At 52.3% G+C, this 14,963-nt stretch overlaps 5 protein-coding genes across 5 annotated transcripts; 1 reads left to right on the top strand and 4 right to left on the bottom strand.

The window, feature by feature from the left end:
* Window positions 1–463: 463 nt before the first annotated feature.
* Window positions 464–1,668, top strand: B0H65DRAFT_440884 (uncharacterized protein; the record flags this gene model as incomplete). Its single annotated transcript, XM_062825486.1, has 2 exons — window positions 464–608; window positions 1,139–1,668. The coding sequence occupies 2 exons, from the start codon at window positions 464–466 to the stop codon at window positions 1,666–1,668; spliced, it is 675 nt and encodes a 224-aa protein (XP_062685380.1).
* A 706-nt stretch (window positions 1,669–2,374) lies between these two features.
* B0H65DRAFT_459900 (uncharacterized protein) lies at window positions 2,375–3,635 on the bottom strand. Its single transcript, XM_062826493.1, has one exon. It carries the CDS (start codon window positions 3,485–3,487, stop codon window positions 2,390–2,392), a length of 1,098 nt encoding a protein of 365 aa, XP_062685381.1. The 5' UTR covers window positions 3,488–3,635; the 3' UTR covers window positions 2,375–2,389.
* A 403-nt stretch (window positions 3,636–4,038) lies between these two features.
* Window positions 4,039–5,428, bottom strand: B0H65DRAFT_144358 (uncharacterized protein). Its single transcript, XM_062820981.1, has one exon. The coding sequence runs from the start codon at window positions 5,338–5,340 to the stop codon at window positions 4,090–4,092; it is 1,251 nt and encodes a 416-aa protein (XP_062685382.1). The 5' UTR covers window positions 5,341–5,428; the 3' UTR covers window positions 4,039–4,089.
* Window positions 5,429–6,027: 599 nt separating this feature from the next.
* Window positions 6,028–7,442, bottom strand: B0H65DRAFT_459902 (HSP20-like chaperone). The gene has a single exon (XM_062826494.1). The coding sequence runs from the start codon at window positions 7,025–7,027 to the stop codon at window positions 6,260–6,262; it is 768 nt and encodes a 255-aa protein (XP_062685383.1). The 5' UTR covers window positions 7,028–7,442; the 3' UTR covers window positions 6,028–6,259.
* Window positions 7,443–9,074: 1,632 nt separating this feature from the next.
* On the bottom strand, window positions 9,075–10,844 carry B0H65DRAFT_440888 (uncharacterized protein; the record flags this gene model as incomplete). The annotated part of the gene is made up of 1 exon (XM_062825487.1): window positions 9,075–10,844. The coding sequence occupies one exon, from the start codon at window positions 10,842–10,844 to the stop codon at window positions 9,075–9,077; it is 1,770 nt and encodes a 589-aa protein (XP_062685384.1).
* Between the last annotated feature and the right edge of the window lie 4,119 nt (window positions 10,845–14,963).

Consider the following 14,963-nt stretch of genomic DNA (forward strand, 5'->3'; position numbering starts at 1 on the left):
GCCTATGATCATGCTATCCAGCCCACAGACAAAGCATCTCTGCCCCTCGTAGTATTGTTGGGGTAGCAGTGGCCGTATCCGTTCTGTCTCCGGCCAATGGTTTATTTTCGGCGGTCAGAAATTCCCGAACTCGATGTGATGGTAGCGAGGAATGCGGGTGCAACAGAATAACATCTCGGTTGGAAATATGTAGCTGGAGGATCACCAAGATGCGACCTTATCTTTAATACTGGCTTGACATGTGCCAAAGTGTTAGTGTGGTAACTAGGTACTATGTGCTCGCCGGAATTTTGTGTGTAGACGGAAAATCGTGCGATGGCTTGACTGCCTGCCTGACCGTAGCTCTTGAAAAGACCTGACCATCTTCCCTGGCAGCACCTGGCAATGGTATTTGAGGCTGTATATCTTCTCTGGCCCGTCGGCGTTCTGCTTTGCTCCTCCCAACTTCTAGTAGGGCAACTGCATGTCTTCTCATTGGATTGCTGCAGGCACCTTTGACATCAACGCAAGTGCACCAAAGACCTTCGCCATTGACACATGGAAATTCTTTTACTGTCACAATGGCCCATATACCACAGTTGAAGCCAGAAATGCTCATGATACCGGAAGTAATGGCTTGACTAGGTTGCTTTGTTGAAACTATCATCGCTCTTGCATGAGGGTAAGTTTGGGTAGACGAGAAGTACTGGACAGAACGAACGTCAAAGTCCTTGCAGTTTAATCGAGAAAGAGATGTGGACAGTTCCTGATATTATCAGCAAAACAGTCACTTCTGAATTGGGTCACGTACCTTCCCGGCTAGGAAGATGGATGACAGCGAAGAAGGTCCTACCTTGAGTCCAAGCTTGTACAGGTAGCTTTCGTGTATTTTTTTGCTTCTCGAGCTCGGCGCATCTGATTTCCTTTCCATTGTTTTCCACATTTCCCAATATCAACCAGAGCATCATTCGATCACCAGCTCCTTTGGAAGCATATGTAAGCCGTTTCGAACACACTTTGGTACGCAATCCAATGACTTCCTTCTGTACCCAACAATCATTAACGTCAATTTCCAGAAAAAAACGATCAACTCAATACGAAGTTCCAAGACCCGATCCTTACCTAGAGGTACCTACAGTACCTGTATCAATGTCGTCAGGCACCAACTTACCTCAGCCACTTGCACCTCCGGCCACTCTTCCTACGGAGGAACCACAGCGTCCAGATATTGAAACAATTTGGCAAGAACTACTCGTTCAAGAAGTTTCTGCACCCGCTCAATCTGCGCAACATGTCGTACATCCAACGACTTCAAATCTTGCACCGGCCCCTGCACCAACCGCAAGAGTCACCAAGGAGGATTTAAGGGAGGACGTGGATATTCTACTAGAGGAGGAGTTCAAGTTCTTGATCGCCCAGAATCTGAGCCAAGGTGTCACAGTGGAAATCAATCTCGAGGTGACGAAGAAAGTGACGAGGACGGTAACGGCGCGAGTGATGCGTCAAGTCAAAAAGGCACTGACGGTTGAAATGAACAACTTTCTCAAGATGACTGCAGCGATTATCAGGGAGGAGAGGGATAAGGTGGCGGTGAACGTGAAGGTGAAGGAGAAGCTGCAAGGTGGTAGTGTGGGAGGGAACTCGGGGAATTCGATGAACTCCAACAACACCGAAGACGCGAGAATTTGAGTGTACCTACCTTAGGATTGGACGTGTTTATGTCTTGTGTCATGGCAAGAGATTGTGTCATTTTTTTCCTCTTCTTTTTTTCTCGGGACTGAGAGAAGGATAAGCTGAAGAGTGCAACGGAGTAGTAGGCAAAGGGAAAAGGGGAGAAAGATGTAGACTTAGAGGGGACAGTGTCATGCCTTAGCAGCCCAAGCTAGGGAGTCTGCTATCAGCTGTCATACCAACTCAGGTCGTTGATTTGCAAGGTTCGAAAAGAAATCTCTTTGTAGTTGTTCATGTGGATTGAGATGGTGATATGCTGTCCTCTCCGGCATCGTCAGTTCGGGCCGGACTGGTGTTGGAGAAAAGGACTGGCTGGGCGTGCATGTGGGAAAATCCCGTCGGGGAGTTGGCGAACTTTTGGGGAAGCCCAGGTCGAGTGGGGCATGGACTTAGATGCAGCCTTAACAGATGGACACCAATTCTCTGTGGGCCAGTGATAAGACTGTAGCTTTACAACCTCTGGAGACCGGAACACCTTGAACAGCTGCTGCGACCAGGAAAACAAAAGAGGTGAAAACAACTTACAATTTGCTCTGGTATCAATAATCACAGCCTTCATGTATCCATGCTTCTTTATCCCATCATTACAATCCCTAAACAGCCCTCATCCTGAACCTGGACACCAACACGGGCACTCCCCCTCCTCCGCCTTCTCCCCCACCAAACTCCCCTCCAATCCCTAAAACATCAAACTTCCCAACATCACACCCCCCAACATCGGCGCCATCAACGGCAATCCCAACCCCCCTCCATACACGACCGGCCTCATCGGCCTCGCATACGGCCCCTGCGGCCTCGCGTACCGCCCGCCTCCCATCGGGGACGGCCCACAATCATACCCACCACCATAGCCGAAACCATACATCGATCCCTCCGGCCTTAGATACCTACCGGGTGGCCCCGGCTGGCGCACATTCCCATTCGATCTATCCCTTTCGTAAAACACCTCCGACAACCAAGGCGTGAGAGGCTTAACGCCCGCTACGCCGGGGAACATATGCCCCGGTGGTTCGAGGTACAAATCGACGCCGTTGTCGTCTTTTCCCAGGAGTTGGGGACGAGAGGTTTCCATGGCTTTTTGCATCGCGCGTCGCAGGAGGAGGTGTTGCTGGAGGGCTTCGCGCTCGGCTTCTTCGCGGGCTGCGCGGGCTTCTACGCGTTCTGAATGGGTAGTCCCCGTGAGGGCGTCTTTGAGTTTGCGGCCCAAGGTCTTCTGCTCTTCGTCGTGGTCGTGTTGTTGTTGTTGCTGAGTCCGTTGCGGATGGGCATCTGCATGTGCTCCGGCTCGACGAGGCGAGCGAGGAGGTTGCGGGCTGTGGGCTCTAGAACCGGCACCTCTCGACGAGCCAGGGCGGGAATGACTATCCGGCCCAGGGTTGCGATGTTTCAACTGCTCAATCCGATCGCGCTCGGCGGGAGGCAACGAGTTGAGAAAGTGCTCGTCGTCGTAGGGGTGGTGCCAGATGGAGCGGATGGGGTCGGCTTTGGTGTCGACGAAGAACTGGTGGTTGGTTTCGGGGTCGTAGGTGCGCACCCAACCTTCGGGCAAAGGGCGGAGCTCGTCTTCCATGCTAAGGCGGGTCGGCGTCGGGATGCCGTCGTGCCCGTGGTGGTGGTCGTCGCCGGGGACGTGGAGGAGGTTGTCGGTGTGTAGGTGGGCTTGTAGGCCGCCGCTCGTGCCCGGTCGTGAAGATGTGTCGCTGGTGCCGGGGCGAGAGGTGTTGGAGCTTGCCATGGCTTGCTCGTAGGAGGGCGGAGGTTCTTCGCAGTTTGACATTGTGTCGGTGTTGCTGATTACTGATGTAGGTTGTGGTTCTAGGTTCTAGGATCGAAATCCCAGTCTGAATATTGTCGATTGTTATATCGTAGGTAGATGAAGAGAGGTCGTGATGTTTATGCTCGGTTGACAGGTGCGTGTTTCCTCTCTTGGTCGGAGAGTTCGTTACGTCAGAAATCGTTACGTCAGAAATCAATACGTCATTGTACGACGTGCCCGCAGTCGACAAACAAAGCGCCTGAGCTGCTGTCCTGCAAGTGTGTGCTATTTAGACTGTGCTGCGCTTAAATCTGCGCTAAGTCAGTACATTACAGCGCTCAACTGAGGACGCATGGGCATGTTCTGGGCTTAACTCACTCTCATTTTACTGCGTAGACGCAGACACTTACATAGCGTTTGAGCCCCATAAAATGACGAACGCCCAGGTAGTCATACAATGTCAACAAAATCATTTCATCTCAACCCAACACCGTGATGTTCCGCGTCAGCGATTCAACTGACGGGCCGGGCGATCAACAAAGTATAGTCTTCAATTGGGCGTCTCCACACACCTTATTTTAACGAACCACCATCAACACGACAACCAACGAGACACCTCACAATCACAAATCCGACTCGCTAGCATACCCCGAATACCTCGGCTTCAACCTCCTGCTTGTTCTCCTGCCTGACCGACCATATCCTCCGCCATTAGTAATAACATCGTACACCCCTCCCCTATCCCTTCCTCTGTTCGTCCCCCGTTCCATGTCAATGGCCCTCGAAGCAACCTCCACACTCGCCCACCCGTCCTCGCTCGAGCTTCCATCCCCGGTGACCTGATCCCTGGTATATCTCACTCTGGTTCCATGACCTCGTTCACCAGAGATTGGGGCTGTTTCCACTCGCCTTGAGTTGGGAGTGTAGGTGGGCGGATGGCAATCGGCGCAGTAACCGTCTTTGTAGACGGTGGTCTTGATGAGACAACCCGGGCAGAGGGCATGCGATATTCCATTTCCATGTCCACGGCCGCCGCGGGTTGAGTGACTGGCTTTCTCTACGGCTGTTGCGATGGGGAAGAGACCGGGTAAAGGAAGGGGAGACGGTGAGGGGTTGCGGGAGTGGGAAACAACACGGATGTGGGAGCGCGAGTGAGGGTGACGGTCGTGATGCCCGCCGCCGTGGTTGAGGTCCAGTCCCCTGTCAAGGTGATAGTGTTGGTCCCGATTGGGTGGAGGAAGAGGAGATGGTGAGGGATTTCCAGAGTGGGAGGTAATGCGGACGTGGGAGCGGCTGCGACCGTTGTTATCACGGCGAAGGTGGTGATGCCGGTCGTCGAGTTCATGATCCAATTCCATGTTTCGTCGGCGAAGGTGATGATGCCGGTCCCGATCATGGTGCTCACGGTCTAGAGGGTCGCAGCGATGACAATATCGGTCGCACCTTCGTCCGTCTATGGTCAGACTACAACCTGGGGCATTGAAAATGATGGAATTTGGGCCACGAGAAGAAGCTCCTGACCTGGGCTCCCGAATGTGGTCGTCGTGGTCTGGCAGAGAGAGCTTTGCATCACCGAAGTTCATGAACACCTCAACCGGGCGGTCGGAGCTCCTGAGCATGGTGGGAACGAGGCGGTTTGCTACATAGCTTCCCACTTGCCGGTTGAGGTCATGGCTGATGGTGTCATGGGGGCGGGCAATAGGGTTGTTGCGGCTGTTGATGATGAAAGGCCGAACGGTGGTGTAAGCCGGGCGGCCACGGCGCTCTTGCTTGGGGGCGTGGAGGGAGTGATATGGTTGGCGATGCGAGCTGGAGCTGGATCCATAATCATCATGGCTGTCCTGGTAGTAGGAGGAGCTGCGAAGGTGAGCCATACTGGTGACGCTGCCCTAGCTTGATGCGGTTAAGAAGAGAAGGGGAGTAAAGATGGATGGGTAGTGCTCGGTAGGACGGCCTCGAAAAACCAGGCAACCAGACCAAGGTTTAAGTAGTGAATCCCGAGAGCCTGGAAAGCTGCAAGTCATCCCTTGTTATTCTTCCCGTTCCGGATCAGGGTAAGCAAACCCGGCTCGCTTCGCCCAACAAGGCGTTGTTGGCTGCTCCCTTGGCGGATGCCCGGCATGGGTCGCACATTGCCCGGTCCAGCCCGAACAAGATGTTCATCAACGCATCCGAGAACCAGCCTGCCGGAAACCTGTCAATGCAGTGTAACTCGTTGTCCAGAGCCTTGTCAATTGACCTATCGCGCTTGCAGTTCGTCATCTGGAAGTTGTCGAGGGTGTGTACCATCACAGCGGAGGCTTGTATCCTCATAGGTGGCCGAACGGTTGCGATGCATAGGGGCTTAGATATGATGCAAACAACTTCAAAGTAGACAGGTTGACGCAGCAAAGGCCGAAAGAGCGAGGTTTGCCCAGCTGGAGATAGGGTTGCCTTGTAAGTTGACTATTCTGCCGTTTCGGGGTTGCTGACATATTTCGGCCTGCCCCGACAACAAGATTTGCACAATAAGGCTCATCAAATACCATTAAGAGGGCACTCGGACACAGGGAAAAGGCAGATCGAGAATCTGATACGGGTGTTTTTTCTTGTTACTCGCAGTCGTATTTACAGGCACAGATAACAACACATCATTTTCCGAGTCCAAGACCAACCAGCGATTATATCCTCCGAGTCAGACAGCCGTAAGTTACAAACTTCTTCCAAATTCCCATCATGTCATCCTTGAAAAGGTCGTCACCAACCCTCCCTCCCATTCGTCTTCCACCACTCCGTGTTTCCAGAACGGGCCATTCAACCCTGAATAGAAATCTTTTTGCTCCCCTTCTTCTCCGCCTTGGGCACCTTGATATTCAAAATTCCATTCTCAAACTTGGCCTCGACCTTCTCCTGATCAACATTGGTCGGGAAGGTAAACACCCTCCTAAACTCTCCATAGCTGCGCTCACTCACCCAGTACCTCGGACCGGGCTTGCTCTCGGCACTCTCATCCTTGCCGCTGGTATCCTTCTTCTCCTCCTTGCCCTGCTGCTGCTTGCTCTTATCCTTCTCCGAACCCTCAATCTTCTTGCTTTCGGTAGAGCTGCCCAGACGCAGGTTGGGGTCTCCCTCGGTACGGGTGCGCTCAACGCGCCCGGAGATGACGAGGGTGTGCGGATCGGTGAACTCGATTTCGACATTCTTGGGGTCCACGCCTGGCAGCTCGCCTTGGAGGGTGTAGGTCGAGTCTTCCTCGGTGACGTCGAACTTGGGGTTGAAGGTCTCCATTCCGGTGCTGGACGAAGGGAGCAAGGACGAACCGATGTTGGAAGGGACCAAGGAGCCGACTTGTTGGGCGTATTTGTCGAAATCGTCGAGCATGCGGAAGAGGGAGGAGAAGGTGGGTTGGGAACCGAAAGAGGAGGAGGGGTGGGAGAGGGAGCGCGGGTGGAAGAGAGACATTGTTGATGAGATTGGCCGGGTTTGTTGATGGGTGATTGAGCGGGGGAGGTGGTGGGACCGAGTGGCAGAAGCGGTTGGTTTGGTGATTCTAAAGGGGATGGTGGTGGGAAATCTTCGCATGGTGCGATGAGGTTGTGGGTGAGAAGGAGGATGAGAAGGGGAAGCAGTAATTGGGAGGTGGAAGGCTTTTTAATTAAGGTTTCCCGTCCGGAGATGTGTTGGGATGTGAGTATTTTGTGGCCATTGCGACATCATTTCGACTGCTTGGGTTAAGTTGTTCGTCATATGGCCTGAGGACATGTAATACGGGTTTTATTCCGACCTGTCACAAGTCCGGTCAGCTTCCCCGCCATCATGAAATAGAAACTTCCTCCGAACTCTATGGGGAGTGTTGGGCGGGGTTGTGGGCAGGAACGGAAGGAACGACCGTGCGATGCCCGTGGCCTCGCAATACGAGTTGTATGGATGTTGGAGGTTGTCTGAGCGATGATTGGTGAACCTCAGACCTATTGTGGACGATGAAGTCATCTTGAAGTGTTCAGCGGAACTTATCACCGGTCATCCTTGGCATGTCACTAACCAGGCCTAGGCATCACAAGCATGGTGTTTGCCGGTGTCCGGAGTCGGCCGATAATATCACCGGTGCTTCCAATCTTAATGCACAGCATACGCCTTTCATATTGAGGTACACTCCACGCATGCCCAAAAACTCCCCAAGTACGTCCTTCAAATTCACCCCCTTAAAATACTTAAGAAAAAAGATTCCGTACTTTTTGCATTGGCTTTTGTCTTCGCTATACACTTTTCAGTCTATTCTCCAAGACGATATGATGTTATCATAACTCCTTTAGCCTTATTGAGGATGTGTACTAGAAAGTGCGCTTCACATTCAGTACTTGCGTGCGTAGAGTGTATCTCTCCATATATGTTAGATCCTATATGTCAGACTGTTCCCATCTTGGATGGAGCTATCGTGCCTGCCCTACTTATGTCGGAATTTAATAGCGGGGCACACCCGTCGGTTAGGTTCCAGCACAGATTCTTATCACTGTCCCTCTGTTGGTTGTTTCTTCTTTTAAGTACTCTCCTTATCTCTGTCACCGATCTGTCGCAGACACTCGGTCCTCAAGCTCAGGCCTCCCGAGATAAAACTTTCGGAGGTCGGGAGGATACTGGTCGCGCTTTCCAACCTCCAATTTCAACCACTTTTAGCTGCCCAGAAGGAATTACTACAATCACTGGATGATAAATCATCATAAAGAGAACACAAGTAACTGTATTAATCTCATTTTGTATTCTGTCCAGCAAATCTATCATATAGAGGAACCCTAGGTACACCCACTCTTTTCCTACACGCACCCAGGTTTGAAGACCCTTCCCAACATTTCTCAAAGTTCGGCCTCTTTAAAGACTACAACGACGTTCTACTAATTTTTTAAGCGAATTTCCAAGCTTTAAATAGTTTTGAAGAATTCCTAAGGCTGATTGTTTATACCGTTCTAAGTACGTTGTGAAAACTGGGCCCCGCGAATGCAAATACTAAACCAATAGAACTATAATAATAGAAATGTATAAGAAAACGACTTTATTAAGTAAATTAGAAACTGATTCATTAGGCTTTAAGGTTTAGAGAAGATAGAATAGGTATTGATCAAAACTTTTCGAAGTGTCTTAAAACAAGTGGGTGCGTATAGGAAAAGGGGCAAGTGCACCTAGGGTTTGGGAAGGTGCGCTGTGCGCTTAGCAATGAGGGGTATTTATACCTAGTTTTCCGGGCTTCTCCCTCTGTTACTTTTCTTCTAATCAACCACCACCTTATTCCCAAAACAACCCCATGCCAACCACAGTGGCTTTCAGGTTCCTCATCATATGTACTGCATCAACCCATAATCTTTCTCTTCTATATACACCACTTCCAACCTCAACCACTCCTTTTCCTTGACCCCTGTATTCCGTGCATATTCCATATCCATCATAGCGAGCGTATCTTCGTAAGTGAACAAATCCCTAAGCAAAGCCAACAAGACAAAAGGCCCAGACAAAAAGCCAAAAGATATATGGGCAAGAACATTAGCTGTTGCAAACAGAAACACCAAACACCAAGCCCAATCTAAACATCAAGAGTGTAACCCTTCACCATCCCAAACCTCACAACAAATCAACTCCCTCAAGAGTCAAACAGCGCACCATAAGTAGGCAACCCCCTGCTCTCCAGCCCATAAACCACCTTCTCCGTAACCTTCTGATTAGAAATAATCACCGCCGCCTCGCACGGCTTTCTAGCCTGGGTCTTGACCTCCTCCGGAAACACTCCCATCCTGCTCTGTTCCCACACTCTATACGCAATCTTGACCAAGTCAGGCCGGCCCGTCTTGCGGGTATCGATAACCACCGCAGCCGGATCCGTCTTATAGACCAGATCCAGCACCGCGCGGCCGTACGTCTGCAGCGGGTTGGGCGTAGACCAGATGATGCGCACCGGATGATCAGGGTGTTGCGTGAAGAGGGACAAGCAGGGCGCAATACCGGAGCCGGTGCCGATGACGATGACGGGGGAGAAGAGACCGGCGCAGCGCATGACGCCGAACTGGGGCGTGCCGCGGGTGTAGATCTGCGAGGGCGGGTAGTCGATGATCTTGCGGGTCCAGTCGCCGGCGTGGGAGACGATGACGGAGAAGCCCTTGTCGCCGCAGTGGGAGAGGCGCTGGATGGGTTCGCCGGTGATGGAGCTTTTCTCGTCGATTTCGGCCGCGGTGGGGGCGAGGGGGTGGGGGATGACGCCGAAGGCGTGGGTTTCCTTCAGGGGAGCATCGGTGAGGCGGATGGCTTGGCCGAAGTAGACTTCGCGGTAGTCGAAGTTGAGCTTGACGCAGTGGGAGGAGAGGACTTCGGCCTCGACGTTGCGGAGACGCATGCGCGACCAGGGGTAGGCGATGAGCAGGGTGGTGATGAGGAGCATCCACCAGGCGGCGTTGCGGACGAAAACATGGCCGAAGGACTGGTGAGGGGAGGAGTTGTTGGAGGCATCGGCTGTCTGCAACATGATTTGAGCCCAGAAAAGGCCGACGACAGTCCATCCCATGAAGCGGTGCGTGTTCTCGAAAGAGTTGTGCATCAGCACACGCACACGCGGATAGGCGAAGATGAGCATGACCACGAGCATGGCGATGATGGCGTAGCTGAAGAGGTAGATGTAGCCTCTGATGGCATCAAGCGGGCCTTCCTGGGAGCGGTAGTCCATGGTGAGCAGCACGAGGTAGATGGCGTACCAGAAGGTGGCAGCCACGGCACCGCCCGAGTGAAGACCGCCATACGAGTAGATCTTGGCGGAAAGGGTACGAGCCCAGAGAGGAAGCACCTTGGCCCGGGTACCAAAGATCCAGAAGAAAGCGTTGACGATGTGCTCGTTGCGGACGACGATGGCCATCAAGATGTTGGCAGTGACGGCGGTGGCAGCTTGTTGATAGGTGAGAATCGGGCGGTTCTCGATACCAGAACGGATGATGAACCATAAGACCGCCGCGGCGTTACCCATAAAGGCCAGGCAGAAGATGCGTCGGTAGACGGACCCGAAGTTCCATCGGAGGTACCGGTAGAGGCGGTTGCCCTTTTTGGGAGGCAAGGGGGAGGAGTCTAGACCGTGGTACTCGAGAGGGTCGATATCAGGGACGAGCTGGCGGACCCTGGCAATGGTCTTTTCGTTGTGTTTCTTGGGATCAGAGAAGCCGCTGGAGCTGGAGGCGGGAGAGGCGGTCGCGTAAGGGGTGTTGGCGGCTGTGGTGCCGCCCGATTCGAGATCGCGGCTGGTCTCGCGGATGGAATCATCGCTTTCATCCTCGGACTCGCAGTCGTCTACCTGTTCAACGACGTCGGACTGGACGGGATGCGCAGGTGTGGGCTCAGCGGGCTTGAGCTCCTGGCTGTATGGGGAAGCCATGATGACGTGAGTGGTGAAGTGTGGCTTGTGGTGTGAAACTATGAAGGCGGGTAAATCTAGAATCAAGAAGCAAGAGCCAAAGTGATGAGTTGTTGAGAAGGTGGAAGTGGAACTGTTGATCCTCAAACACCGGATGCTGATGCTGATGATGAAAATAGAGCATGAACGGGATGAGAAGGGGAATACATATATACCTTGGTGGCCACCATTGTAACCTTCACAATGAGATATCATGATACAGACCCTTCGGAATCATGGAAGAAAGGACTGTAGGGCAGGTAGGACAAATCAGCCCATGCTTACTCAGGCCAAGCCCAATAGTCGAGGACCATGACATGTCCATCTAGCCCGAGACTCAAGGCGCGTACCAAGAAAGAAACCCGCAACGGGGATCTCTGATGTTGGACACGGCGCGGCGCTTATATTGGATCCCGGTCATGATGGGGTCCATCAGTCTCAAGTCTACTGCGTAAGAATCAGCTCGATGTTGCCAGGAAGAGCTTTTTGATGTGTCAATTCCCCGAATAGACTAGGTACCTTTCAGTGCAGGATGTACCTCGACATGAGAGGGATCATTGAGATACAAGAAGGAGGCATGTTGAAGTCGCTTATCGATCTTTGTGTGCAGATGTTGACATGGGGCACCAACATAGGATAGAGGTGTGATCGGCAGCCCGGATGTGGAATGGCTCGTTTGATGGTAACCGGTTGGTGGCCAAACAAAACAAAAAGTTTGGGACCCAACTTGGGATGGATATGGTAACTTTCGGTACGTACCGGAGAAAGACTGAAAGGAGGCTGAAAAGGGAATGTCAAAAAGATGAGGTGCCGTTGTCGAGCTTGCTACCCTCCTACCCATCATAGACGCTACCACCGAGGCATGGCCCTTGTGCTATGGGGATCTCGGGAGGGTGAGGGTGAGGGTGAGAGGGTTGCATATCCCGCGCAGTTGAAGCCCGTGTGGACCAAGATCAAGCTCGCTGACCTTGCCTTGCCGTTCTTGTTTTTGCTATCAAGTCGGTCAAGCGCGATACAAGAGCGTGTCCACTGCCCGGCCGAATGGAAGAGATATTATTGGAATTTTTGACCAATTCCAAGACTCTTCTTGACTGGAAGTCGAGTAGATTGAAGGTGTTTCCTAGATCTACTGGCTCGTTCATGATATCAGGGTCCTCTGTTGATGTCACCAACATGCGTTTAAGTCCCGAACAAAGACTGACAGCCAAGAGATACCGAACGTTCCATGGTAACCATCCCAACGCCACAACCGAGCATTGTGCGGGCGCCAAAGCAGACACAGCCACCAGAAAGACGTAGCAAAGATACAATGGCTTTCCATACATCAGTAATGGTGGCTTGAACAATAGAAGCCATGACAGAAAAGCAGGTGAGTCTGAAGGATTGGGAGGCTCAAGACATAGTCCACAAGGTCTGGTTTGGTATCACATTGTACCACTTGGTGGGATGGGGGACATGTCTGGATGGGGATAACCCGGACACAGCAGTACATGTACAGACATGGCAGGTCGGGCATGCCTGTCAAACCCATACGGGAAGGTCAGGTACAACATCTTGTGCTGCTATCAAGACTGCAAAAGAAGGTTGAAAGATAGGTTCAAAGAGTGGTTGCAGTGCAGATTACAATCGAGGAACAGGAGACAGGGGAGAGGCCTGGAGCTTGTCTGCATGGATGACCGAGATCCAGTTGGAATGCAACATGAATCGACCAGTCCGGTTGAGAGTTGAGACGACACGCTTGTGTGTTGAATGTTCAAGTGGTTTTAGGATCGGAAAAGAGGCTGGAGCTGCCAGAATCAAGTTGTGTGGTGGTGGCTCATGTTGTCGTGTTGATGTTTGGGTGTTGAAAGACCCCGCAGCCTGGGAATGAAGTTATTCTGGGCGCCATTGTCCACTGCAAACACCACTTTGGAGAGGCCGATAACAGAACAGCTGAGCGAAGAAACCGTCATGTTTGCTCTTTGAAACAATGCTCCATGGTCGATGAGAGTCGATTTGGTGATTCCCGCCGGCCCGAAGGATTTGATGGTGTTGTCGGCTGAGGTGCAACCAAGTGTGTTTGTTGTTGTTTCCGGAGAGATCAGATCAAATTTGGAATTCCAAAGTGACAAACCAATTGATCAGTAAGGTAGTGGGGCCAGACAACAAGCTGACGGGCCGCCAAGCGAGCTGTCTGAAGCGCCAGAGATAACGATAAGGTATTGGCGGCTTCCGACAGACCGGCAGCGGCCTGCGCGCAATCCTTATGTCTGTCAACATTTACAGCGGCTGACGGCCCTATAGGCTAGCCCGATTTAAGCTTAACGCCAGCGGGATGGCTGACGGTCTCTTTCGTCGCTTCTTCCACTTTTCTTTCGACGACACTCCCTCCCTCCAGGCAACCGTCACCTTCCCCAATTCTGTCATCATTTGCAACCTCGAAAAGCTTATTTGTCGTCTGTCCATTCATGTCGCTGGAAACATTGACAAAACAAAAACCAGATCCTCCTCCACCTCTTCAGCTATCCTCCTTGGAGATGCCCGCTGCCTGGACGCGCTGATTCAAGACTTCTGTCTAGTGCTTATCATCATGGTAAGCATCTGTCTCTACCTAGGCGTGTGTCCAAGTCAACACCAGCCCAAACATCACGGCTCAACTGTGACAGCAAACGGCAATCCCGTGTCTATCTCTGTCTGCTCGTCTGCTGACTACCTATTCAAGTCGTCATGTCCACGATATTCTTAGGTCCCGTTCCCGTCAACGTTAATCCGAGACATGACTGAGCAATTGGACTGCGCCTCCACGCCGCTAGAGAAGCCATGTCATGAAACGCCACGATCCGAGCCTCAGGGCATCCCGAGTACCTACTGCATGAATCCGACGGACCAACGTTCCGAGTTTAGCATCTCTGGGATATCTGGCTGGGAGCCATCGACGATGAGCTGTCCCAGACTCGCTAGACTGTATAACGATGACATCGAACTGAACCGGCCATCATCACAGCGACCTCCAGGACCAGGTCACACAATTCACCACCGCCATCCGACACTTTCGCGGCTCTCGATTGCACCCGCTGCTGCTATTGGCCATCTTTTATTCCAAATACCGGTGCGGCTCTTGTGTCACTCTATCTCCACCTTCCTCTTTTCGGCCCCCTGCTAATTCAACGTCAGGGATCTCACGATGCGTCTCTGCAGTAGCGACCCCCACTGTGGCCCCAAGATTCACCACTTGGCAACGGGCCGGGTACCTTGAAAGTAATGGCGATACCTTAACGGCACACACTGACAACTTGATGTCTTACCTTGACGGTACCGGGTGGCCTCCCTTCACCCGGAGCTAGAACGAGGGACAACATTCTGCGCTGCAGTCATGACAGCTGCTGTGTATCTCTCTGGCCATTCTACAATCTGCAGCGCCGACAATGTCGACGATGTACGGCATGGTACCCAAAGCCTATCGACTCTCGATGCTGCAATGCTTACACATTCTTGCCCAGCATTGAGACTTGTGCCCTGTCCACATTATAGACATGAGGTACAGTACCTTACATCATGTCTCAGCCCTGAGACTACCGTGCAACGTTAACATAAGGCTTGACAGGGTGGCGCGCGGCTTGCATCTTCGTTCTCAACACGAATGAACATCATTCTTCTCAGCCATTTGTACTCGGTGCTGTGGCTCAGTCCCGCCAAGAGGCCGGAGGATGATGACTTTGACGGAGACGCATCTCAAACTCCGATGGCCCGGACCTCCGATCTCACCTTGACTGGTCACCAAGGTGACTCCGGCTAACTTGATCCAGTATCGCTCTCTCCGATGAACTCGGCCCCGAACCCGATGGCCTCCACCGACTCCATATCGTCTTATTCTCGACCGAAGGATTATCTGACACCGTCTCCGATGATGCTTCGGCCGTGCCTCAGCCATCTTGCTCCATTTCCCCATTCCTCATACCATCTTCTACTCATCCCCGAGCCCCTCGGGCTTCTAGAAGATCCATTGAGGTGCTACCAGCACGCCTTGCGACTCGGATCCACGTCATGGTCTCGTAGATGCGAGACAGAAAACCGAGCGGGATCGGCAACCCTGCTCCTCTCGAAGATTTCTCACTAGCCAAT

Source organism: Neurospora tetraspora (assembly GCF_033439725.1).
Source record: "Neurospora tetraspora strain CBS 560.94 chromosome Unknown B0H65scaffold_2, whole genome shotgun sequence".
Lineage (NCBI taxonomy): Eukaryota > Fungi > Ascomycota > Sordariomycetes > Sordariales > Sordariaceae > Neurospora > Neurospora tetraspora.

Bases quoted from the DNA above. Each gene is read 5' to 3' on its own strand.
- B0H65DRAFT_459900 (XM_062826493.1), bottom strand. From the start codon at position 3,487: ATGTCAAACTGCGAAGAACCTCCGCCCTCCTACGAGCAAGCCATGGCA.
- B0H65DRAFT_144358 (XM_062820981.1), bottom strand. From the start codon at position 5,340: ATGGCTCACCTTCGCAGCTCCTCCTACTACCAGGACAGCCATGATGAT.
- B0H65DRAFT_459902 (XM_062826494.1), bottom strand. From the start codon at position 7,027: ATGCGAAGATTTCCCACCACCATCCCCTTTAGAATCACCAAACCAACC.